This window comes from Epinephelus moara, chromosome 4, assembly GCF_006386435.1.
Source record: "Epinephelus moara isolate mb chromosome 4, YSFRI_EMoa_1.0, whole genome shotgun sequence".
Taxonomy (NCBI): domain Eukaryota; kingdom Metazoa; phylum Chordata; class Actinopteri; order Perciformes; family Serranidae; genus Epinephelus; species Epinephelus moara.
This window is the reverse complement of record NC_065509.1, coordinates 21,500,727-21,521,059: the sequence shown is the minus strand read 5'-3', so window position 1 is coordinate 21,521,059 and position 20,333 is coordinate 21,500,727. Positions and strand designations below refer to the sequence as shown.

At 42.7% G+C, this 20,333-nt stretch overlaps 1 protein-coding gene across 4 annotated transcripts in view; it reads left to right on the top strand.

The window, feature by feature from the left end:
• The window catches only part of LOC126389266 (amyloid beta precursor protein binding family B member 2-like), a 58,032-nt gene that overhangs the window by 11,051 nt on the left and 26,648 nt on the right, over positions 1-20,333 (top strand). For 3 of the 4 annotated variants that reach the window (XM_050042844.1, XM_050042842.1, XM_050042843.1), the window contains 2 exons: positions 3,306-3,452; positions 4,738-4,865. In XM_050042844.1, coding sequence (XP_049898801.1) covers positions 3,306-3,452; positions 4,738-4,865 — 275 coding nt within the window. Of the gene's footprint in view, positions 1-3,305; positions 3,453-4,737; positions 4,866-10,654; positions 11,381-20,333 lie in introns of those variants that run through there. The other variant, XM_050042845.1, reaches the window with a different exon arrangement.

Genomic DNA, 20,333 nt, shown 5'->3' with positions numbered 1-20,333 from the left:
AAGACGATGACGAGCTAAACAGATCTCGATAATAAAAACTAAGATGAAATCTATGTTTCATTTTCGCTGACGAGACAACACATGATGAAAATGTTCATGGTGGACTCTTGTACACTGAAAGCCGAGAACGCCCGTGTTTGTAATTATCTTCAGGTGCTGCATGAGCGACAGGCTGGCAAACTCCAGTAAATAGTCTGTGCCAGGATGTTTCACTTGCCGGCAAAAACACTCAAACCGGAGCAGCATCAGCCGTTGGTGTGAGTTGGGAGCTGTAATTCAGCAGTAAATAATCAGCTGTGTGTGTATGACTGTGGATGGTAGAGCTGCTGAATGGATTTGTAGTTTTTTTAGTTGCAGCAGTGGCTGTTAGCAGCTCCACTTGTTAGCTGCTGAACGGCAGCGGAGCAAGCAGCCACCAGCCTCCGGACTTCACATCGGTTGATTCCCGCAAGACTGCACCTAAGTCCGGACTGTCTCGGTAAAGTTTATGGCTTGATGCTGTTTGACAGGCAGGTCGGAGGCTCAATTATCTGTGAGTGTAGCTGTGCTGTAAGTAAAGAGTCTGAACTCCATGGAATTTTCTCTGAAGTTTAGTTTTAATCACCAGCTCTGTGAGACATGAGTTTAAATATCCAGACTAACATATTTGAGATTTGGCTTTAATTAAGTTATTTTTCTGCCTCTTACAATCAAGTTTACAATTAATCCTAGTTGTCTCAGATTAGTTAGTTGTGGTGTCAAAGTTTTTGAGAGCATAAATAGAGAAATGTTGAGCTTTTCAAGTTATGATCAGTTAGTGGCAGCTCGTAAATCAGCACTTAAACCTGTCAAAAACTGCTGGAGAAATGACAGCTTCTTGTGTGTAGAAATTATTGTAGTTGTAGAAAAAAATTCCAAATGAAATTTTTATACATCCTGTCACCTTGATTCTAATTTTTGATACATGAAATAGCCTCACTGGATTAGTTTAAAAATAAAAATAAAAACATACAGAAAATATAGTGACTAAAAGCTGACTAAAATATCATGAATTTTTGTCGACTAAAACTAGACTAAAATTACAAAGGTTAAAAATGACTAAGATGTGACTAAAACTAATATGCACTTTCACCTAAAGACAAAAAAATAGACCTAAAATATCTGTCAAAATTAGCAGTGGTAGGTTATCAGCTAGTTCACTGAAGCTCTCATTGACTTTCAGCCCCATTTGGGTGGAACGCCAGACTGTTCAGATACTACTAGTGCTCATACCACCTATAAATGACTGCTGGCAACATGATGAGCACACATTCCTTTGTTATTAAGCCAGTCTGATCGTATTTGTTAAACAAAATGTCAGCCTTTCAGCAAGTCATGCACAGTATTTGTTAATGAGGGGAGGTCACCAGGTTTTGTCTGAAATGACGTAATGAACCTGCTCAGTGTCACACTGTCCTCTCTCTCTGTTTGTTGCAGTGCCACTCAGTGGTTACTTTGTGAACTGAGCTACAGTGACTGTAAAGCCAAACGAGTTTTTGCTGCTGCACAGAAACGTCTTTGATCCGAAACAAATTTCACCACTATTGCAAAAGACATATTTAATCAACCCAATATTAAAAAGTTAAATGTTGCCTGCTCATTTTTGTGCAATAAGAAGTCATAAAATAAAGGCAAATGTTGCATCACATATCAGATTCCAAAACCAAAAGCACCATGTAAGCTTTCTTGTTCCGTTACGATTTGTTCTTTTTCCGTGAGGAACAGTCTGAAATCACAAAGGATTTCAGATGAGAATAAAATGTGCTTTACTAATTAAAATTCAAGTGAAAGAAAAGCTTGAGATATTCAGACATCTCAGAGGAACCCAGGAACTCAGGGGAGAAGTGTTGGAATTCAGTTATGATCTCATGATGTGTGAAAGTTTAATGAGGAAGAAGGCAAGAGAGAATAACATGGTCAGTGGAAGAGAGAGGGAGATCATTGTGTGTGTGAGAGAGCATGCGTGGGTGTGTGTGCTGAAGTGCATGTTTGCTTGACACTGTTACAGGACTTGAGAAATGTAGTTCTCCTCAGCGTTTTGGTAGAGAGAGAGAAAGAAAAGGGGGAAAAAGTGAGAGGAGAGAGGATGGTAATAGCTGCTGGCCTGATGCAGTCCATATAAACACACACACACACACACACACACACACACACACACACACACACACACACACACACAGTCTTTCATATTTCATGTGTTGTCTTCCCCAATCAAACTTCTCTCAGTTGTTGCTCTGATGCCTTGCTTGTGATGGTACAGTACCTGTCACTGCATAGTACTGTACCTCTGTAAGCAAAATAATGTAGGGGGAACTTTGTATGAGTTACTGTGGATGTATGTTAGTATGCAAGTATGTGTGGGCTCTTATACTCAAAGGAATACTTGGCAGAATTTTCCTAAAACACAATGAATAGACTCATACTGAGGTAATCTTTATCAATCATCACTTTCGACCTGCTTTTAGTGTGTGGCGTATTCTTCTGCAGCGACTCTGCTCTCTGCCTGTCTTTTCTTATTTTATGTGTTCGTGACATTCATGAGTGTGTACCCCCACAGCACTCAGGTGAGGTCGGGGCTTTATAAAAAGGTAGCAACCAGGTGCCAGACTGTAAGCAGCAGGCATCGAAGAGACACAACACTGAAAAAAACGCAACTATAATGAGGTGAAACTCCAAACAAGAGTGGACTTGGTGTTAGCATTGAGCATTTTTACAGTCAGTAAAAGACAATCCTGTGTCATATACCTCTAAGGTTAAATTTTCCATCAACTTGTAGATTATATTTGTACATTTTCCATGACGTCTTTCAGTTATGGTGACAATATACAATATATAAGTTTTTTGCTGGGATCTGGGACAGTGGTGACATTGCTGTAAAGAAGTCACGCAGGGCAAAAAGCATGACTAATCAGAGTATCAGACGGGTTTTAAACAAACCCACAGGTTAGTCAAATGTATTTGGAAGAGAATAATGAAAGGAAAAAGTAAAACTATTATCCAAAATGTTTATTGTCAGAGTGACATCTTGGTTCATCTTTGGACTCCCTAATTTGTCTTAACTGTGCACACAGTGAAGGATTATTCCAGCGTTTTGCCGACTTCAAACAAACCTGTCTAATCATCTGACTGACTCTGTTTCTTGCCCTGAGAGACTTAATTGAATCAGTGTTGCCTTGTTAATGTCACCAATTATTTTAATGAGCATGGGATCATCGTAACTGACAAAATGAGCAAAACTACTAAAACAAGACGTGTTGTGTGTGATGTGTGTGTTGTGCTCCTTTCAGTCATTTCCAGTGCGATCTCTGGGCTGGGTGGAGATGGCAGAGCAGGACCTGTGTGAGGGGAGGAGCAGCGTGGCCGTCCACCACTGTATCAGACAGCTGTCCTACTGCAGGAGGGACATACGGGACTCAGCTGGTGTGTGGGGAGAGGTCAGTGTGTCAGTTACATACACTATATACAGTATGGATACTAAAGTAGAGTGGTTCCTGACTTTCTGACTTGTGAGCAAAGTGCAACACCACGTCACAGTTTGCAGGTCTGTTAGCTGCAAGAGGAGTGATTTGCCTTCTCGTTTTAAACGTCCGTGTGTGTCAGTGGACTGTTGCTAATGGTTTAAACACAATATGGGCAGGACATGTAAATGAACAACACTCAACCTCCCTCTGTGTTGCCAGTACCTGGAGCTCCCTGCTCATTCATGCTGGGGTCCAGGTGCTGGCAACACAGAGGGAACCTAAACTGCCTGAAAGCCCTTTCTGGCAGAAATCTTTTCAATTAGTCAAAACCACGCATTTTGCTCCTGACCTTATCCAGGAAATCCCTTTCTGGCAGAAAGTCCAATTGGCAAATTTCCCCCAACAACAATAGACAGTGACACAGCCCAGTTGATTTTTAGAGCAACACTGTGAGGGTTCACATACATTTTTATTACCTCCATTTTTTGGTACTCTCACCCTTCAGGCTATTTTTCTTAAATGATAAATGGCATTTTTATGTTGTGAATTATGAATATAAGACGGGGAAAATATGAAACATGGCCTTATTTTCATCATATACTGTTTTAATCAGATTGACTTTAAATTAATCAAAGCACTTAATATTTTATCACTCTGTTTTTCATTTCACATCTGTTTTTACACCTTTATATTCCCATGTCACGTGCATTTTCATTTCCTCCATTTTAACAATCAATTTTTGTTATTCTCATCCCTCATAGTTCTGACATTTTCTGTAGTTTTTAGAGGCCTGAAGAGTTCAAACTATCAGTTATGTCGCAAAAAAAAAAGGATTAGAGAACAGTCAGAAAAAGAAAGTACTAACTACATCTAGATACCTTTGATTTAATCATCTTGCAGGTTGTGAACCGCAGCTATAGTGCATCTTTGTTGTGAACCGCAGCTATAGTGCATCTTTGTTGTGCAAAAACTGTACATAACATGCATTAATATCTTAATATCTATCATTAATATCTGAGATGTAATAGCATTTGTCACTGTGAACAGATTTTAGCCTCTGATATGCCACTTTTTTATGGCTTATTTTTTATCATTATTATTTAACTGTATGGCAGGTGCACATATGTGTTTGGGTGTTTGGGTGAGTGTGCATGCATGTGTGAAATGTTAATGTACTGTCTCAGGAGCTGCACAGCAAATTTTGTTGTACAAGGTGCCACAGCAATAAAGGCATACCATTCATTTTGTTTTATTACAGGGTAAAGGGATGCTGCTGGTGCTCCAAGACCGCATGTTGACCCTGGTTGACCCAGATGATCGCAGCCTGCTCCACTCTCAGCCAATCAGTAGCATCCGTGTCTGGGGCGTTGGACGAGACCACGACAGGTAGGTTGACATCACAATTTTTTTATTTATTTTTTTGCTGCATTTTGGGCATAATTGGTTATTTTATGCCACTTTTTAGCTATTCCAAATATGATATTTCTCCTGTTGAGATGCACACAAAGAACACACACAAACACAAAAATCAAGGTTCACACATGCACGTAAGTGTGTTCAAATACACCGCACATAAAACCCTGTAAAATGCATGTGTGTCACATTCTCGCTGATTCAGGACTTTGAACTAATTGTCAGAGAATTGAAGTCGGCCTCATTATTATTCCATGCATATTTGCGCAAACTGCATTCAGAACTCTATAATTATGCTCATTGCTCCGTGTTTCCATACCAGACTGAAGACCTATGGGGCCCTCAGTCATTTGGCAATGTCCCATGGTCTTAACCTTTCACTATTGAGCTGACAGTGTGCTGAGGCTAGCACAGCTGCTAATGGGGGGGGCAAGCTAAGCCCTCATTGATATGGGCCCCTCAGGGTTTCCATTAGCCCACAGAGCAACCACTTCAAACACTCACTCACAGCCTGTACACATCTGGAAACATTAGTGCTGATGTAATATACATGCACGCATGGATGTAATATGTATGAGGCATGTATTTGCGTGTGTGCATATACGCTTAACATACACACAGCATCTGTGGAGTCCAGTGAAAGTCTTTTCTCAAAGCTTAATGTTCAAGCACTAAGAGCTAAGAGACTTTGGGAGATTTACTTTGGAGATGTGTCACACACTGACCCTACAAATGAGAAGAGTGGTGGAAGTTTGCAGTCTAAAGTAGCTGTCTGGTCCTGACATGTGTAATCAGCTGTTAAGGGATTGGGTGAAAATGGAGTTTAAAATAGCCTCTGTGTAAAAAGGCTTGACCTCACTTCACTCGCCCGTACCCGCAGTGTCTCCTTACCTTTCTCTCTTCCTGTCTCCATGTCTTTCTACTTATCTCTTCTTTCTGTCTCTCTTGTGGTCTTTTGGGTGCCGCCATAGCCTCTTTCACACACACACACACACACACACACACACACACTCACAGGGATGCTGTGGGATGCACCCTCCCACGCTTTTTCTCTCCTTCCCTCAACAGCAACACCACCACAACATCAGCTGTGTGTGTGTGTGATAGATAAAGAGAGGGAAAGAAAGAAAGAGAGTCCCTCCACCCTCTTCCGTCTCAGAGGATTGAGAAACTTTCAGTGGCTGTCTCTCTCAGCGGTAATGGATAAAGCGTGTAGTGGAGGGAAGAGGGGAGTCGGCCCAGGCTAGCTCTTCCTTTTATCCTTCGTTCTCTCACTTCATCTCTCTCTCTCTCTCTCCCTCTCTCTCTCACAGCATTACAGCTTCCACTCTCTTCATCCTCTCCTCCCACCAGCACTTTAAAATCTGCAGTCTGCACTCTTGTGTTTGGTTTCAGGCTCATGACTTTGGATGTATTATAATTCCACCCTGGCTGGGAGTGTGTGTGTGTGTGTGTGTGTGTGACTTAGAAGATATTTGATGCTCCGAGACCACAATGCACTTTCCATATATGCTGCAATTGTTTTATAGTGTCCCGCATCTAAAGAAGAATGTGTGTGTGTGTGTGTGTGTGTGTGTGTGTGTGTGTGTGTGTGTGTGTGTGTGTGTGTGTGTGTGTGTGAGACAATATATTTAGAGGTTGAAATAGCTTCGTCCTGCCACTAGAGTGCACTATATTCAAAGTCTATGTATCCAGAGATGCTGATAAAGCTTAACTGAGCACACAAAAGTATTTGGATACCCTTGTCTGGAGCAGTTTTTCATGGTTTGGGCAGACCTATTAGTTTCAGTTGAGGAAAATATTAACAATGAAGCACACATAAATATTTTTGTAGCAACAGTTTGCAGGCCTTATTGTGTTACAGTGAGACATGTCCTCGTGCACAAAGCCAGAGCCACAAAGCCACAAAAAAAATGGGTTTTTGACCTCCATGTAAGAATACAGGAAGTTAATGAAAGAGAGAATGCATAATTAAACTATTCACTGTCAATCAGTGCATTCTGTGTTATTACAGGTCCACTGTGGAGGAGTTAGGGGGCAGAAATAGAATATAATAAGTATATTTTCTTTAGTGTATAATCATCTGAAAATAAGAATTGTCGTGTTTTCGTAACCTTAGAATGAGCTGTTTATATTTATACAGGGAGCAGGTTGTCATTTATGGAAATCACCATGTTTGCAGCCATGTTTCTACGTAGCCCACGACAGACAAAGCAAACACTGGCTTTAGAAAGGGCCATAGTGTTTCTGTGTTTCCTCATAGGCCACCATAATTCGAAACCCCTCTGCAATGAGCAGCATAGGAAAAACACTAATTTGTAACATGAAACTGCTTTATTCAGTATTTTTATTGGTTTAAACGACCTGGGGTCTCATTTATAAACATTGGGTACGCACAAACCGAGGCCTTAAAGAAGTGTACGCCACTTCCCATGCAAAAATTTGTGATGTATAACAACAAACTTGATGGGAGAAACTTTGACCCACACTTACGAACATCTTGGAGACAGGAAATTGGCGACCCAGGTGGTGAGGTGGAAGCCTGATTATAGAAAATGTAGAATATTTTTTGGGGCACGCCATTTTTGGCTTTTGTCTGTACGTACATTTTCTTTATGGATGCTACACACTGTTTGATAAATGAGACCTCTGCTCTGTTGTGGAGAGGAGGAGACCTCTGTGGATAATTCATCTCCTGGGGAAATCCTCCCCAATATCTGGGTCTCAAGTTTCCAAAATGAAAAGGTGAGCGTACATTAGCATTTGTCGGGTGAGCTGTCTCTGACATGCCAAACAGCATCAAAGATACACTGATTTGTAACGTGAAACTGGTTTATTCAGTGTTTTTACCAGTTTTAATCACCTGAGCTGTTTGTTTTGGAGAGTAGGAGACCTTTGTGGATGATTTCACTCCCCTAAAAAAAAACCTCCCGAAAAATAAGACTGAAGGAATTCTAGTCGAGAGAAGTTTCAGCTGGTTGCAAACTGCAATCTTCACTGTTAGACACCACTAAATCCCCTAAGTATTACACACTAAACCTTTAACAATTTGCACAGTATATTCAGGATTGATATACTCTACACTGCATTCAAAAGTTTGGAATCAACTTTTATACTGATGTTTTTCTTCGTTCCTTCAATAATGGCTATTATCACAGAGATAAATAAAAACTGTATAATTCAGACACCAGATGTATTATTTACATTTAAAATAGTTTTTGTCCCAAAAGATGAATGATTAAATGATCAAAACTTCCATTGTGTGGAGTCCCTACAGTGTTGCATGACAGGAGAGAATACTGTTGGAACTGGGACTTGTTTTCCAGTCCAGAAAAGCACAAATAACCCTTGATCATTACTGAACCACGACACTGCTTTTAATTTGGCTCTAAATATTCAGTTTGTCCATTTTACTTTGAGTTCTCTGCAGTCTATTAATTAAACAGATTTAAGCTGTGTATTGTCAGTCCACAGTATGTTCAGCTGATGTTTCCTGATCCAACTATATAACTAGTTTTCTATACCCGTTGTGGCGTTCAGAGAATAGCACTGCCAAAGCTACATGCCTGTTAATTGTAGCTCCTTTTCGGCGTTAATGTGCACTTGACACTGACACAGGAACTTGCTTAAATCTGCACACATTTTGATGCTAAGCCTCCAGTTTTCTTTTACCTGTGACTGGAGATTTTTTTCTTTTCTTTTTGAACTGTTGCTTAGAGGTATTTTTGTGTCTTTCTGCCCTCTCAGTTGTCAGTCTGGTTGAACTACTGCACAGTATTTCGTTCTCCATGTACAAAACAAATGCTTCACACAAAATAACATCTTTTTGAGAAGAAGACTTTCAACAGCCTAAAATCATGAAAGATGATTAAAAAATATGGACCTCTCAGCCCTCTGACTGAGCCTGATCAAGCTTTTGTGGCAGGCAGATCCAAACTTTTAGTTCATCTCAAATTATTTTTTTGTGCTTTATCAAAGGAGAAAACTGAACAGATACTAACTGTGGCTTGTGTGTGTGAAGTGACCCACTTCAGGAGGCAGTCATTGTGTTAGTGGTATAATCTGTCTGCTCCCTGATGTGTAGGTGGGTTTAGCTCATAGCCACAGGGCTCATCGTATGTCAGTGAAAGAAATGTGAAAGGCTCACAGTTTAGTTTACTACTATGATCATTTCTCTCCATATTTTTTAATATGTAAGCATGTTGAGTGGGCTCTTGTATGTATAGCAAAGTCACGATTGATTTATTTGTATTTATTTCCTGGTCACTTAGTGAGTCTGCTCAGGGCTGGTGCTGTGATAGCAGGCTTCAGCAGTGTTGGTGAGGTGGTGGTGTCACCTTGGTTCTTCTTTGTGTTCTTCTTTTTCTTTAAAACAAACACACACACACACAAAACACGTATAATATAAAAAGATAAATCTGGCGTGGATGAACTTGACTGGTCTCGAAAGAGCCTTGACCTCAGCTCCATCCAGCACCTTTGGGGATGAAGTGGAACACTGACTTCACACCTCTGAAGGGGAGCAAAGGCCTGCAGCCAAGTGCATAAATCTTATTAAAAGGTCTGTGTAATGGAGGATGTTAAAGCAACAAAGTAATGCACATGGTTTTGGAGTGAGATGTTCAACGATCACGTATGGGTGTGTAGTTTGATTGTCCACATACTTAGACGTGTATGACTGTTTTTTGAAACACGTACATGTCCACAAGATCTGTCACTGCCGACAATATATATATTTTCTATGTAAGCAACCGTGCAATGCATTGTGGTAGCGCTGCATTGCCTTTCGAGAGACAGGCTGTCCATTTTTCATTTACATTGAGTTGAATCAAGGCTACTATATGCAAATCAGCAGCGTCCAGTGTGACTCACTGCCTCTAAAAACTCATGAAAGACTTTAAAACTAAACTTTGTTGATCTAAAATTAAGACAGATTCAGGAATTGTATGGTTCAAGTCTCGCCTCAAGTGTTCACTGAGATGTTTTAATGATATAAGAGAAAGTTAATGAGCTGCTGTGTTGGTCCGGTTTGAAATCCAGAAGGAGATAGCCTATGGGCCTAATGGCATGCCTGAGGATCCAATTCTGGGAAGCAGCCTGCCACTGTAGACACATACTGTGATCTACCAGACCGCTGTGCCTGTGTTACAATCAGACTGGTTGTTAGACTGAAGCTGGAGAGGTGATGGACAGAAAAAAAGAAAAAGACATCCCTGAGTTATGTGAAGAAAGTGAAAAGTCAAGAAAGTAAAAATGTGAAAAGAAGTGGAGTGCAGACTTTGAACAATAAGCTAAAGAAAGGGTAGCGATGAAAGAGAGACAGAGAATGCATGGAGGGTGCCTCAAAGTAAAGCTGCATTTGCTCTCTCTATTCATCTCTCCCTCTGTCTCCTGTCTCTTTCTCTATCCATCTGTCTGAGGAATATTCCCAGCCTTGTCCTGAATGTTCTCTCTGTCTCTCTGTCTGTCTCTCCTTCAGCTTGATTCAATATAAATGAGTCCCTCTGTCTCTTAAGCGGGGCGGGATAAGGGGGGGTTCGCTCCTCCATGAAGTCATGAGGCTATATTTGGAGCACTCAGCAAGTCCAACTCTGTGTGCGTGAACACATGCGTGCATGTGTGTGTGTGTGTGTGTGACTGCACATGGGCTTGAATTGATGAAGTCATAGGTCTATATCTGGAGCACTCTGTTTGCATGTGTGTGATGGTGAATGAGCGGGTGTGTCTGTGTGTTTTCCCCCCTTCTTCTCCTTCCCCTCTTTCTGTCTGTAACGCTCTTGCGCTATTTCCACTCTTTGTCTCCAGCGCTCTTTCTGCCTCCCTCTTGTGCCATTGGCTGCACAGCTTTGCCTCTTCTTCTCTCTGCCTCTCTTTGTTTGTCCGGTCGTTGCACTTTAGCGGGGTGTAAGCCTTCCTCTTTCTTTTTTTTTTTTTTCCAGTTTCAGTAAAACGAGAGAGGGAGAGACAAAGATAGCAGCAAAGTGAGGAAGAGGAGAAGATACTCTAGACGAACAGGGAGTGCGGAGGGGAGAAGAAAAAAAAAAAGAGTGGCTGTGCTTTTGAGAGCGAGTGGGGCATAAACAGAGCGATGGAGAGCCAGTGAGGGAGGAAGAGGCAGCGCATGCTTCCCTGCTTGCACTGAGCAGGACACAGCAGGACTTTGCAGGAGGCTCTTCGGACCGGGGCGAGCACAGCCAAGGAAGCCGACTGTGGAGGAAGATAGGGAGAGGAAAGGTGTAGCAGAGGGAAGAGGAGAAGGAGGAGGAGAGGGAGAAGCAGCAGGGGGAGGGGAAGGAAAGTGGGAGAGGAGAAGGGGAAAAGGAGCCCCAGAGGATTAAAAAAAAAGAAGAAGAAGGAGAGAGGAGGCAGACGGGAAGAGATTTACCCCGGGGTACCGCGGCAACGGGGCTGTAGCAATGTCAACGTGGTGTTGGAGCTAACGAGGCAAGGAAGTAGTCGTCTGTAACGGGGCGAGCATGTCTGCTTGTGTGAGTACCCCTATCTCTTATTCATTTACTCCTCCAGCCCATACATCCATCCATCCCTCTGCTTACAGTTATCCATTACTGCCTCTCCTTCTATCCCAACATCACCCCCTGTCTCTCTCCTCTGCTGGTTTCCAACTGCTCTGTGTGTGTAGAGGACACAAGCTCTCAGCCGTACTTTTATTCATTAGCTCTCCTTTTTATTTTTTCACTCATTCACTTCTCAGCCTCCTGCTGTGTGTTTGACTTCAAGCTGTGTACTTTGTCTTTCCCTCCCTCCCTCTCTCCCTGGGTCCCTTGCTCCCTGGCTGGCTAGCTGTCAGGTGTAGGGATGCAGCCTGGCAGCGGCAGGTTTGCAGCCGGAGTCGCTGAGACATGAGCGAGACGTTCAGGGAGCCGGATGGGAGAGAGAGAGCATGAGAGTGAAAGAAAGAAAAGAAGAGAGAGAGAGAGGGAGAGAGATGAAGTAAGCAAAGAGGGGATTGAGAAAGACAGGATTAAAGAGTCTGGATGTGCTGCGGGGATTTTTCAAAGTGTGTGTGTGTCACGGCTGTTTGGAGCTTTTTGATATTGCACTTGGTTTATGTGTGTGTGTTCTGCAGAGACAAAACTATTTTTGACATACATCTTTGCATTCTGAATTTGTTTAAGTGAGGAGGATACATACCTAGGTGTGTGTGTTTGTGTGTGTGTGTGTGTGTGTGTGTGTGCATGATGAATGCCTTCACTGTATGCATATGTGGAGTTTCCCTCCCTCTCTCTCCTTGAGTATCTCCCATAACAAGCAGAGGAGGAGGAGAGAGGAGGATGAGGGATGAGCAGGGGAACACTAAGCGAAGAACAAAAAGCCGGAGTGAAATGATTTACGACATTAGGGCGGCAGGTCCTGCTTGTTTTCTTGTCCTTGCTGTGTGACACTTATTAGGACTGAGACTTTAGTGTTTTAAAGCTGAGGACGTGTGCCACTGTGATGTACGCCTTTAATAGTGTTTCTGTGTAGCCCTGATGTCTGTGCAGGTTTCCTCCTGCTATTAAAGGGAACTATCATCACCTCTCTTTGCTAATGGCTCATGAGCAGATGTGTGAGTGCACACACGCACACAATAACAAACACAAAGTGACATGAACGCACACTGATTCCACATTTCATTCATATTCATAAGTGGGCAGCAGCGCTTGCTTATTCCCTTCAGCCCTCACTTATTTCCCCACACTGCTGACCTTCTGCGGACAGCTGTGGCAGTAGAGAGGAAAGGAAAGGGGAAAGAAAAGGGAGAGGAGAGGAAAGGAAAATGAGAGGAAAGGAAAGGAAAGGAAAGGAAAGGAAAGGAAAGGAAAGGAAAGGAAAGGAAAGGAAAGGAAAGGGAGAGGCGAGGAGAGGAGAGGAAAGGAGAGGAAGTGGAGAGGAAANGGGAGTGGAGTGGAGAGGAAAGGAAAGGAAAGGAAAGGAAGGAGGGAAGGAAAGGAATGGGAGAGGAAAGGAAAGGGATATGAATGGAAGGGAAAGGAAAGGGGGAGGAGAGGAAAGGGAGAGGAAAGGAAAAGGAGATGAGAGGAAAGGAAGAGGAGAGGGAGAGGAGAGGAAAGGAGACAAGTAGAGAGAAGAGAGGTCAGGAGAGGAGACAAGAAAAGAAAAGAAAGAAGGCAAGCAGAGAAAAAATAGGAGAGGAGAGGAGAGAAGAAAAAAGAAAGAAAAGGAGAGGGCAAGAGAGAGGAGGAGAGAAGAAAAGAAAGGAGAGAGAAGGGAGGTGAGGAGAAAAAAGATGAAAGGACAGTAGATGAGACAGGAGACAACAGACAAGAGAAGAGAGGACAGAAGAGGAGAGAAGACAAAAGAAGAGCGGACAGGAAAGAAGAAAAGAAAGAAGAGAAAGGAGGAAAGAAGAAAAACGGAGAGGAGAGATAAAGAAGATAAGAGGAAAGGATAGAGGAGAATAAAATAGGAAAGAAGAGACACGCAAGCCTCCAGTATCATGAATATTTTACTGCTGAACACACTCCAGCAATCACCTCCATTTATGTCAATGAAGAGTTTTGTATGTGCATGTTTGGGTTGTAGCACTCGCTCTGCCACTTGTGACGTCCCGCTTGAACCACAGCTTATCTGCTGATGTCGAGGCCCCTGTAACCTTAATTAACATGCAAGGCCCCCTCTGACGGCCCCCAGGGACGGAGCCCGAACACCTAGAATCACTCGATAGGCGCCACAGTGATTGATGGCCTTTCCTGCCCACTGCTGCTCCGATTTGAGCCCCGCACAGACCTCTCTCTTTCCCTGCAAGTCATCGCTCCTCCGCGTCAGCTCCTTCCATCTACCCACAATCCATCACTCCCACTTCTACGCGCACACACACACACACACACACGCACACACACACACGTCATGTCAGGGTATGTCCACTCAGCCTCCCAGAAACCCTCATTCTCGAAAGGGTCATTATGGTGGGAGCTGTGTCCTTACTCACTCTCCAGCACAGAGTCATATGTCACACACACACACACACACACACACACACACACACACACACACACACACACACACACACACACAGAATTACAAAGACACTCAGGTATATTAAAACCTTACAAACACTAACATTTCTTCTTTATTGCATTCACACTCTCACCATCCCTCTCCTTCCTTCTCTCTTACATTAGCATTGTTAGGCACACCTGCTGTAATCCCTGTCTTCCTGACGGATTACTTTTCCTGTTCCTCCTATAGATCCCCTCCCTTTGCCCCACCAGCCAATAAATCTCCTCCCGATAAAACCCTCCCTGGTCCCGGGCCTTGGCGGGCAGCGATGTGATGTGATGCTGATGTTCGCTGATCATACAGGGCCAAGCACAGCAGGACGCCGGCGTAGTCGGTGTCTGCCTGTAGCCCGCCCATCTATTCAGACTGCAGACGGCACAAGTGGCCTCAGACTGTTTAAACTGAATATATTTGAATACCCAACATGTTTGGAAGTGCTTGATGTGGGTTTTTGATTATGTTTTCAGTGGGGCAGCTGCTCAGCCTCGCAGAATAAATGTATGAGGTGGTAAATTAATCTCCCCTTAGTTATTTCAGAATCAATATCTCAATTTATTCAAATGATTTATTTTGACAGAGTGCATTTAGAAGTATGCATTTATCACTTCAAAATCTTTCTGCAGCTCGGGATCACAGCACTCACAAAGCAATTATTTGCAAATATATGCGGCTTAAAACTTTAACTAGTAAATTAATTTAAAACAGAGTCCCAATACTTGACTCTGTATGGCCAACACCAACTCCTTTTATTCAAATGTGATAAACCTGCTGATTGGAAGCTATGTCGGGAACATGTTTGTTTAGTTTGTTTGTTTGGAAGGATTTTAGCAAGTCTAATTATTAGTTTATGCACTGATCAGCGTAATTTAAACCTGCAGGCTTTTTTTTTTTTTTTTTTCTGAAGTAAAACATTTAATTTAAACATGAACATAGGTGTTTCCTTGAAAACTGGTCAAACTGTTCAGTTGATGAAGATCACGTGGTATGACAATGTTCTAGAATAGCTACTAGCTGGACCTTGAGATGATCCCAAACAAAAACATTTAAATGTTCTCTCCTGCCATTTATTCAACATATCCACATCCAATGGTTCATATGATATCCTGTGAATTAGCGCCCCACAAACTACATTATGTGGTTAATGTACAGTAATGTAATCAACGTTAAGTTACTGTGGTCATCCATTCTTTCATTGTCCATAACAACTTATCCTGTTAGGGGTCAGAGGAGGGCTGGAGCCTATCCCAGCTGACATTGGGGCGAGAGGTGGGGTACACCCTGGACAGGTCGCCAAACTGTCACAGGGCTGACACATAGAGACAGACAACCATTCATGCTGACATGGCAGTTTAGAGTCACCAGTTGACCTAGCCTGCATGTCTTTGGACTGTGGGATGAAGCCGGAGTACCCAGAGGAAACCTACGCTGACATGGGGAGACCATGCAAACTCCACATAGAAGGGCTCCCTCACCCTGGGTTTGAACCAGGAACCCTCTTGCTGTGAGGCCGCAACAAGATGACAGTGTACCTTAAAATGAGTCAAAGTTTACTCAAAGAACACACAGTATTGAACACTTGTCTCCTACAGAAAGTCCTGAGTAAAGTCCTGTGTTTTGTGACCCATCAACCGCCCCAACTTGCCTCCTTATGGGGGCCGCTACCTTCTTTACTCCCATCAACGCATTGGTCACAAGATCACAGCCTTCCAAAATATGTTGGTCATGCACGAATTGCTGGCTCATGGTTACGTGGGATATGTATGAATTTTGGTGCACTACTTTTTGTAGGAAAACATAGGAACAGTGCATGAGAACAACCAAATCTTTTAAACCCCTTAAAACCCATCTCTGTGTTTAGCTGCTTGCCTGCAGCTCCAGCGTGACTGCTCACCTTCAACCCTGCTCATCAAACACACAAACATCTGCTTGTAAAAAGTAATAGATAACCTTAGTTTTAATTACGTTATCAAACAGCAAATAGTGTTGCTGTTGCTGATGTTAGCTAAACCTTGTTCCAGAGTGGCTGCTATGACAAGTTGAAGTGAAAGTGAAACCTGACTTGCAAAATACCGATATGTAGCTACACCTGGCCTCTCTGTTGATACCCTTGTTTCACTGTAGCATTATGCCAATTATATGGAAAGCTCCACCCTGCAAATTGACAGTAACATGTGTTTGATTCATCAGTTGTTGTTGGATCACATGCTCAAAGGGTACAGTATGTTTCCATTTAAAGGGCTAGTTTACCAAAATCACAAACAAATGATTAAATAAATTTGTTTACCTGCTGTGATACGGACAGTTTTGGCCTTACCTGCTCAGGTTTTGAGATTTCTGCCACCACCCCAGTACAAAGTAGATGACTGGAATTATGTTTGTGGGTCTCCCAGAGTCGCCCTCATACTGTTTCTCTGGACAACAAACAGAAAACACATTTAACTGTTTGTAAAGGTCCTGTGTATGACATTCAGAGGCTTTGTGACACCCCTCCTGCTGTCTTGGAGGGTGTTCTCGGCCAACCTCATCAGGCAGTTGGCTGACTTGGGAGGGTCGTTAGCTTGATTAAGCTCACCTGGGCCTTCCAGGCTACAGACCGTTTCATTGCTGTTTTGTCACAGGGGTAACAGCTTTGGTCCCTGTTTACTTCTTGTCAATTATCAAGGAAACTATAAAAGTTCCTTGTCGGCTACTGCATTAACAAACACTCCAACAGGAAATACAAAGGGACCAATTTAGACTGTTTATGTTGTCAAGTTTGAGACAGTCTATAAAAGCTGCCCCGTGTGTTAACTCGCTCTCTCCCCTGCCACAGCAGACATCCACCCTGCATCACTGCCTTTTGGTGTTGCTCCACAGCTCACTCAACACATATCCATACATGGCTTTCATTACTGGCTTTGTTGATGTGCACACTGCACTGTTCATTTGAGTTCATCTTTGTTGAAAAAGTTATGTTTTGGGTGAATCTTTTGTGTGGACTCTCTCCTTGTCACAATCACCTAGCCAGTCTGTGACACACGGATACAGCAGCACATAACTATTTGCTATGTAAAGATATAGTGGAGTAATGGCATCTTGAGAATGAAGTCACAGTCCCTCTGTGTGTGTTGTAATCCGAGCTTCTCTGTTCTTTACTGTGGTAAACAGTCCGGCCATGCGTGCTTGTGAGTCCTTGTGTGTGTATCCACTAGCTAGCCATCACCACCACTCTGCACTGTGCTTATACAGCAGTTACAGCTGAGAATGCCGTCCAGACATCATCATCACCATGATTACACCATTAGCTATGTCAGCACTGTTGACATTGTTAGTGCTAGTTGCGCTGTTAGCACAATTAGCTGCTAGCACAGTTAGCTGCTAGCCACCAGGTCAGCCACCATGTTGAGAGCCATGATCAGACAATCCCATCTCAGATTCTGAACCATAGATATGATCTGAATGTGGTATACAGCTACTTTAAAGGGACTATTGACAGAAAGTAGTTTTAATGAAACAGCACGCCTGTAGTCATGGAGTCAACAGTTGGGGGACCAAACCTGCCGGAGGGTCTGGGCGTCCTCCTGTTATATATTATTGATCATAAACCAGTACAGCTATTCAGTATACTATATGAATATGCAATAAATAAAAGCTACTACTGCCATTTTACTCAGACTTCAAGTGAGTTATCTGACAAATATAGGGTGATAAAGATATTAACGTTAATTGAATATGCCTGTGAGCACCATTATTGGTGACAGGGTGAATGAGTGGCTATTAACTGCAGGTAACTTATGGTCAACGTTAGTGATTGATTGATTGATTGATTGATTGATTGATTGATTAGCCCTTGCAAATCGGCACGTTTTCACCAAAAATATATATCTATTTCCACATTTTCTTTATTTCATATTGAGCATGATAAAGAGCTCAAAAGATAAATCAATTAATCAAGTCAGTTAGACAACTTTTTTAAAATTAAATTGGGTGTACTGACCCTTTAAAACTTTCAGCACATCCAGTGTAAGTGGAATGAGAGAGAGAGAGACGGCTAATTACTGAATACTATGCATGAAACATAATGATTTATGGCACATGCTGCTAATTAGGTTACATGCATACAGTATGATCCCAACTGCAGTGTGAGTAGAGCTTGGCATAACTCTACACTAACTCGACACCAAATCCCTGCGCTCTCCCACACACTCTCTTTATCTCTCTCATTCTCTCTCTCATTTTCACACACACACACACACACACACACACACACACACACACACACACACACACATTAGTAAGATCATGCATGGGGGCGTCATACTGAAGTGACATCTCACTGAAGTTGTGTCTCAGTTGAGAATATCGGCAGTTGTATACAAAAACACACAGAGTACACACACACACAGAGCAGTGTGATGTATAAATGATCAAGAGCAGAGAGAACAGCAGGACATCATCTTTCTCCCTCTCTCGCCCACCCAGAATCACTCTTTCTCCCCCTCATCCCTCACTCCCCCCACACACACTCGTTCTCTTTCTCTGTCTTTCCATCTCGCCCACCCACCTATCTCTGCTCTTAAATATGTAATGAAATACGACGAGTGTTGACACACGGGTGCTGTGTGTGTGTGCGTGCGTGTGCTTGCTGCCCCTCCCGCTCTCATTTGCCTCTCTGCCACACCGAATGCTCAGAATTAGGTCACAGAGCTGCATGAACATAAACTGGGGTTGTGTGTGTTTCTCCCCGTTAGTAAAACACCATTTTCACCATCAGCTTTGTAAATCTTTGCGTTTTCTTGGAAATGATGCAGAGAGGCACTGAGGGTGAATCACACTGATGCATCGTTTCTGCTGTAAACAACGTCAACTGTCTGCTCACATCACACAGGCAGCGCCGTGTGCTGTTTAATACACCGTAGACAACAGTTTTATTTTTATTTCGACTTGATTTTGTCCTAGTTCTTTGCTGCCCTGGGCGATATTGGTGATTGTGTGTGTGTGTTTGCGTACGTCTGCCTGTGAGTGTGTCTGTGTGTGCAGAGAGACAGGGAGCGTGTGTCATGTGGTACCTCCTCCTCCTCCTTCTTCGCTGCGCCCTCTGGCCCTGGGTGCTCATTTTGTGCTGCTCATCTTGGTGCTGTAAACAAGTTTACGGTGTAGAGAGGTAATTACGCACAGACATTCTACATTAGGCCTAATGGCTGTGGGCCATGACTAATTCACCAGGTCGCAGGGGGGTTTACCCTGCTCAGTTGTCACACAGACTTTAAGTGCTCCAGTGCATCTGTGGTTTTACTGGTGTTGCTTTTAGTGAGATCCAAATTAACTCCAAAATCCTGCTCCGTAGACACTTTTGTGTTATTGTGCAGCCTCACAGTAAAGGAATTGTTTCGAAATTTGGTGTCTTGCCGAGACGATTAATGCTACTCTCCATGTTTTAAGCAAGTAGCCATAGCAAGGAGACAATTACCTTAGCTTAGCATAAAACTGAAAACCGCTAGCCTGGTTCAGATGTCCGAAAACACGCTTATTGATTAACACTGTGTGTCTCATTTGTTTAATCCACAAACACAATGACATTTTGTTGCCATGTGTGTTTTAAGGGGACTTACAGATGAAACTATTTCTTGGTGAACCACAGCCAGGCGCAGAAACTCTCCAGACTCTTGTTGTCACAGTGAGGTCACCAGGTTTTGCTTTAAAACCACAGATTTTACATTTCACTTCCTGTATGGATTAAACAAGGACGTACAACATTGTAATTATTAAGCTTTTCAGGTTGTGTTTGGTGGATTTTTGAGATCGTGTGGTGGCATTTTAAAGATGAGTTAACTAAGAGCAAGTTGTCTTCCAGGGTTTTATCACAATATTCAGTCAGACATTTGCAAATGCAGATTTCCCAGCCTGCCAGGCTCGAAAGAGAAAACTTGACATTCAAATTGAGGTAGTTATATAAATATAGACACATATCATGAGCATCCCTTATTCTTACCCTTGGCAGGTGTCTTTAACCGCACAGTGTTTTGTCTGCGGATTCACAACGTCATGTCTAAGAGAGTCTCTTTCTGCACCTGTCGGCTGGGAATCAAGAGTTCTGCGACTTCACTCCTGATGACACTGGCAGGGAAGCTGCAGTTTAACACTTTAACACAGGAGGCTCAAGGAGACAAGCTCTCAGGCTGTATAACATAATCATAAGTGAATATGGGTTTAAATTATATCAGATAGCCAGGCTAGCTGTTTCCCTCTGCTTTCAGTCTTTATGCTAAGCTCAGCTACATACTGAACACAGCCATGTGAGTGGTCTTAAATTTCTCTTCTAACTCTCAAAGAAGACAGTAGATAGTTTATTTTCTCAAATGTGAAAATGATTGATTTAAAATTAGAACCCTACCAACACATCAACGGCTAAGATTTTACTTTAAAGGGGTATTACACCCA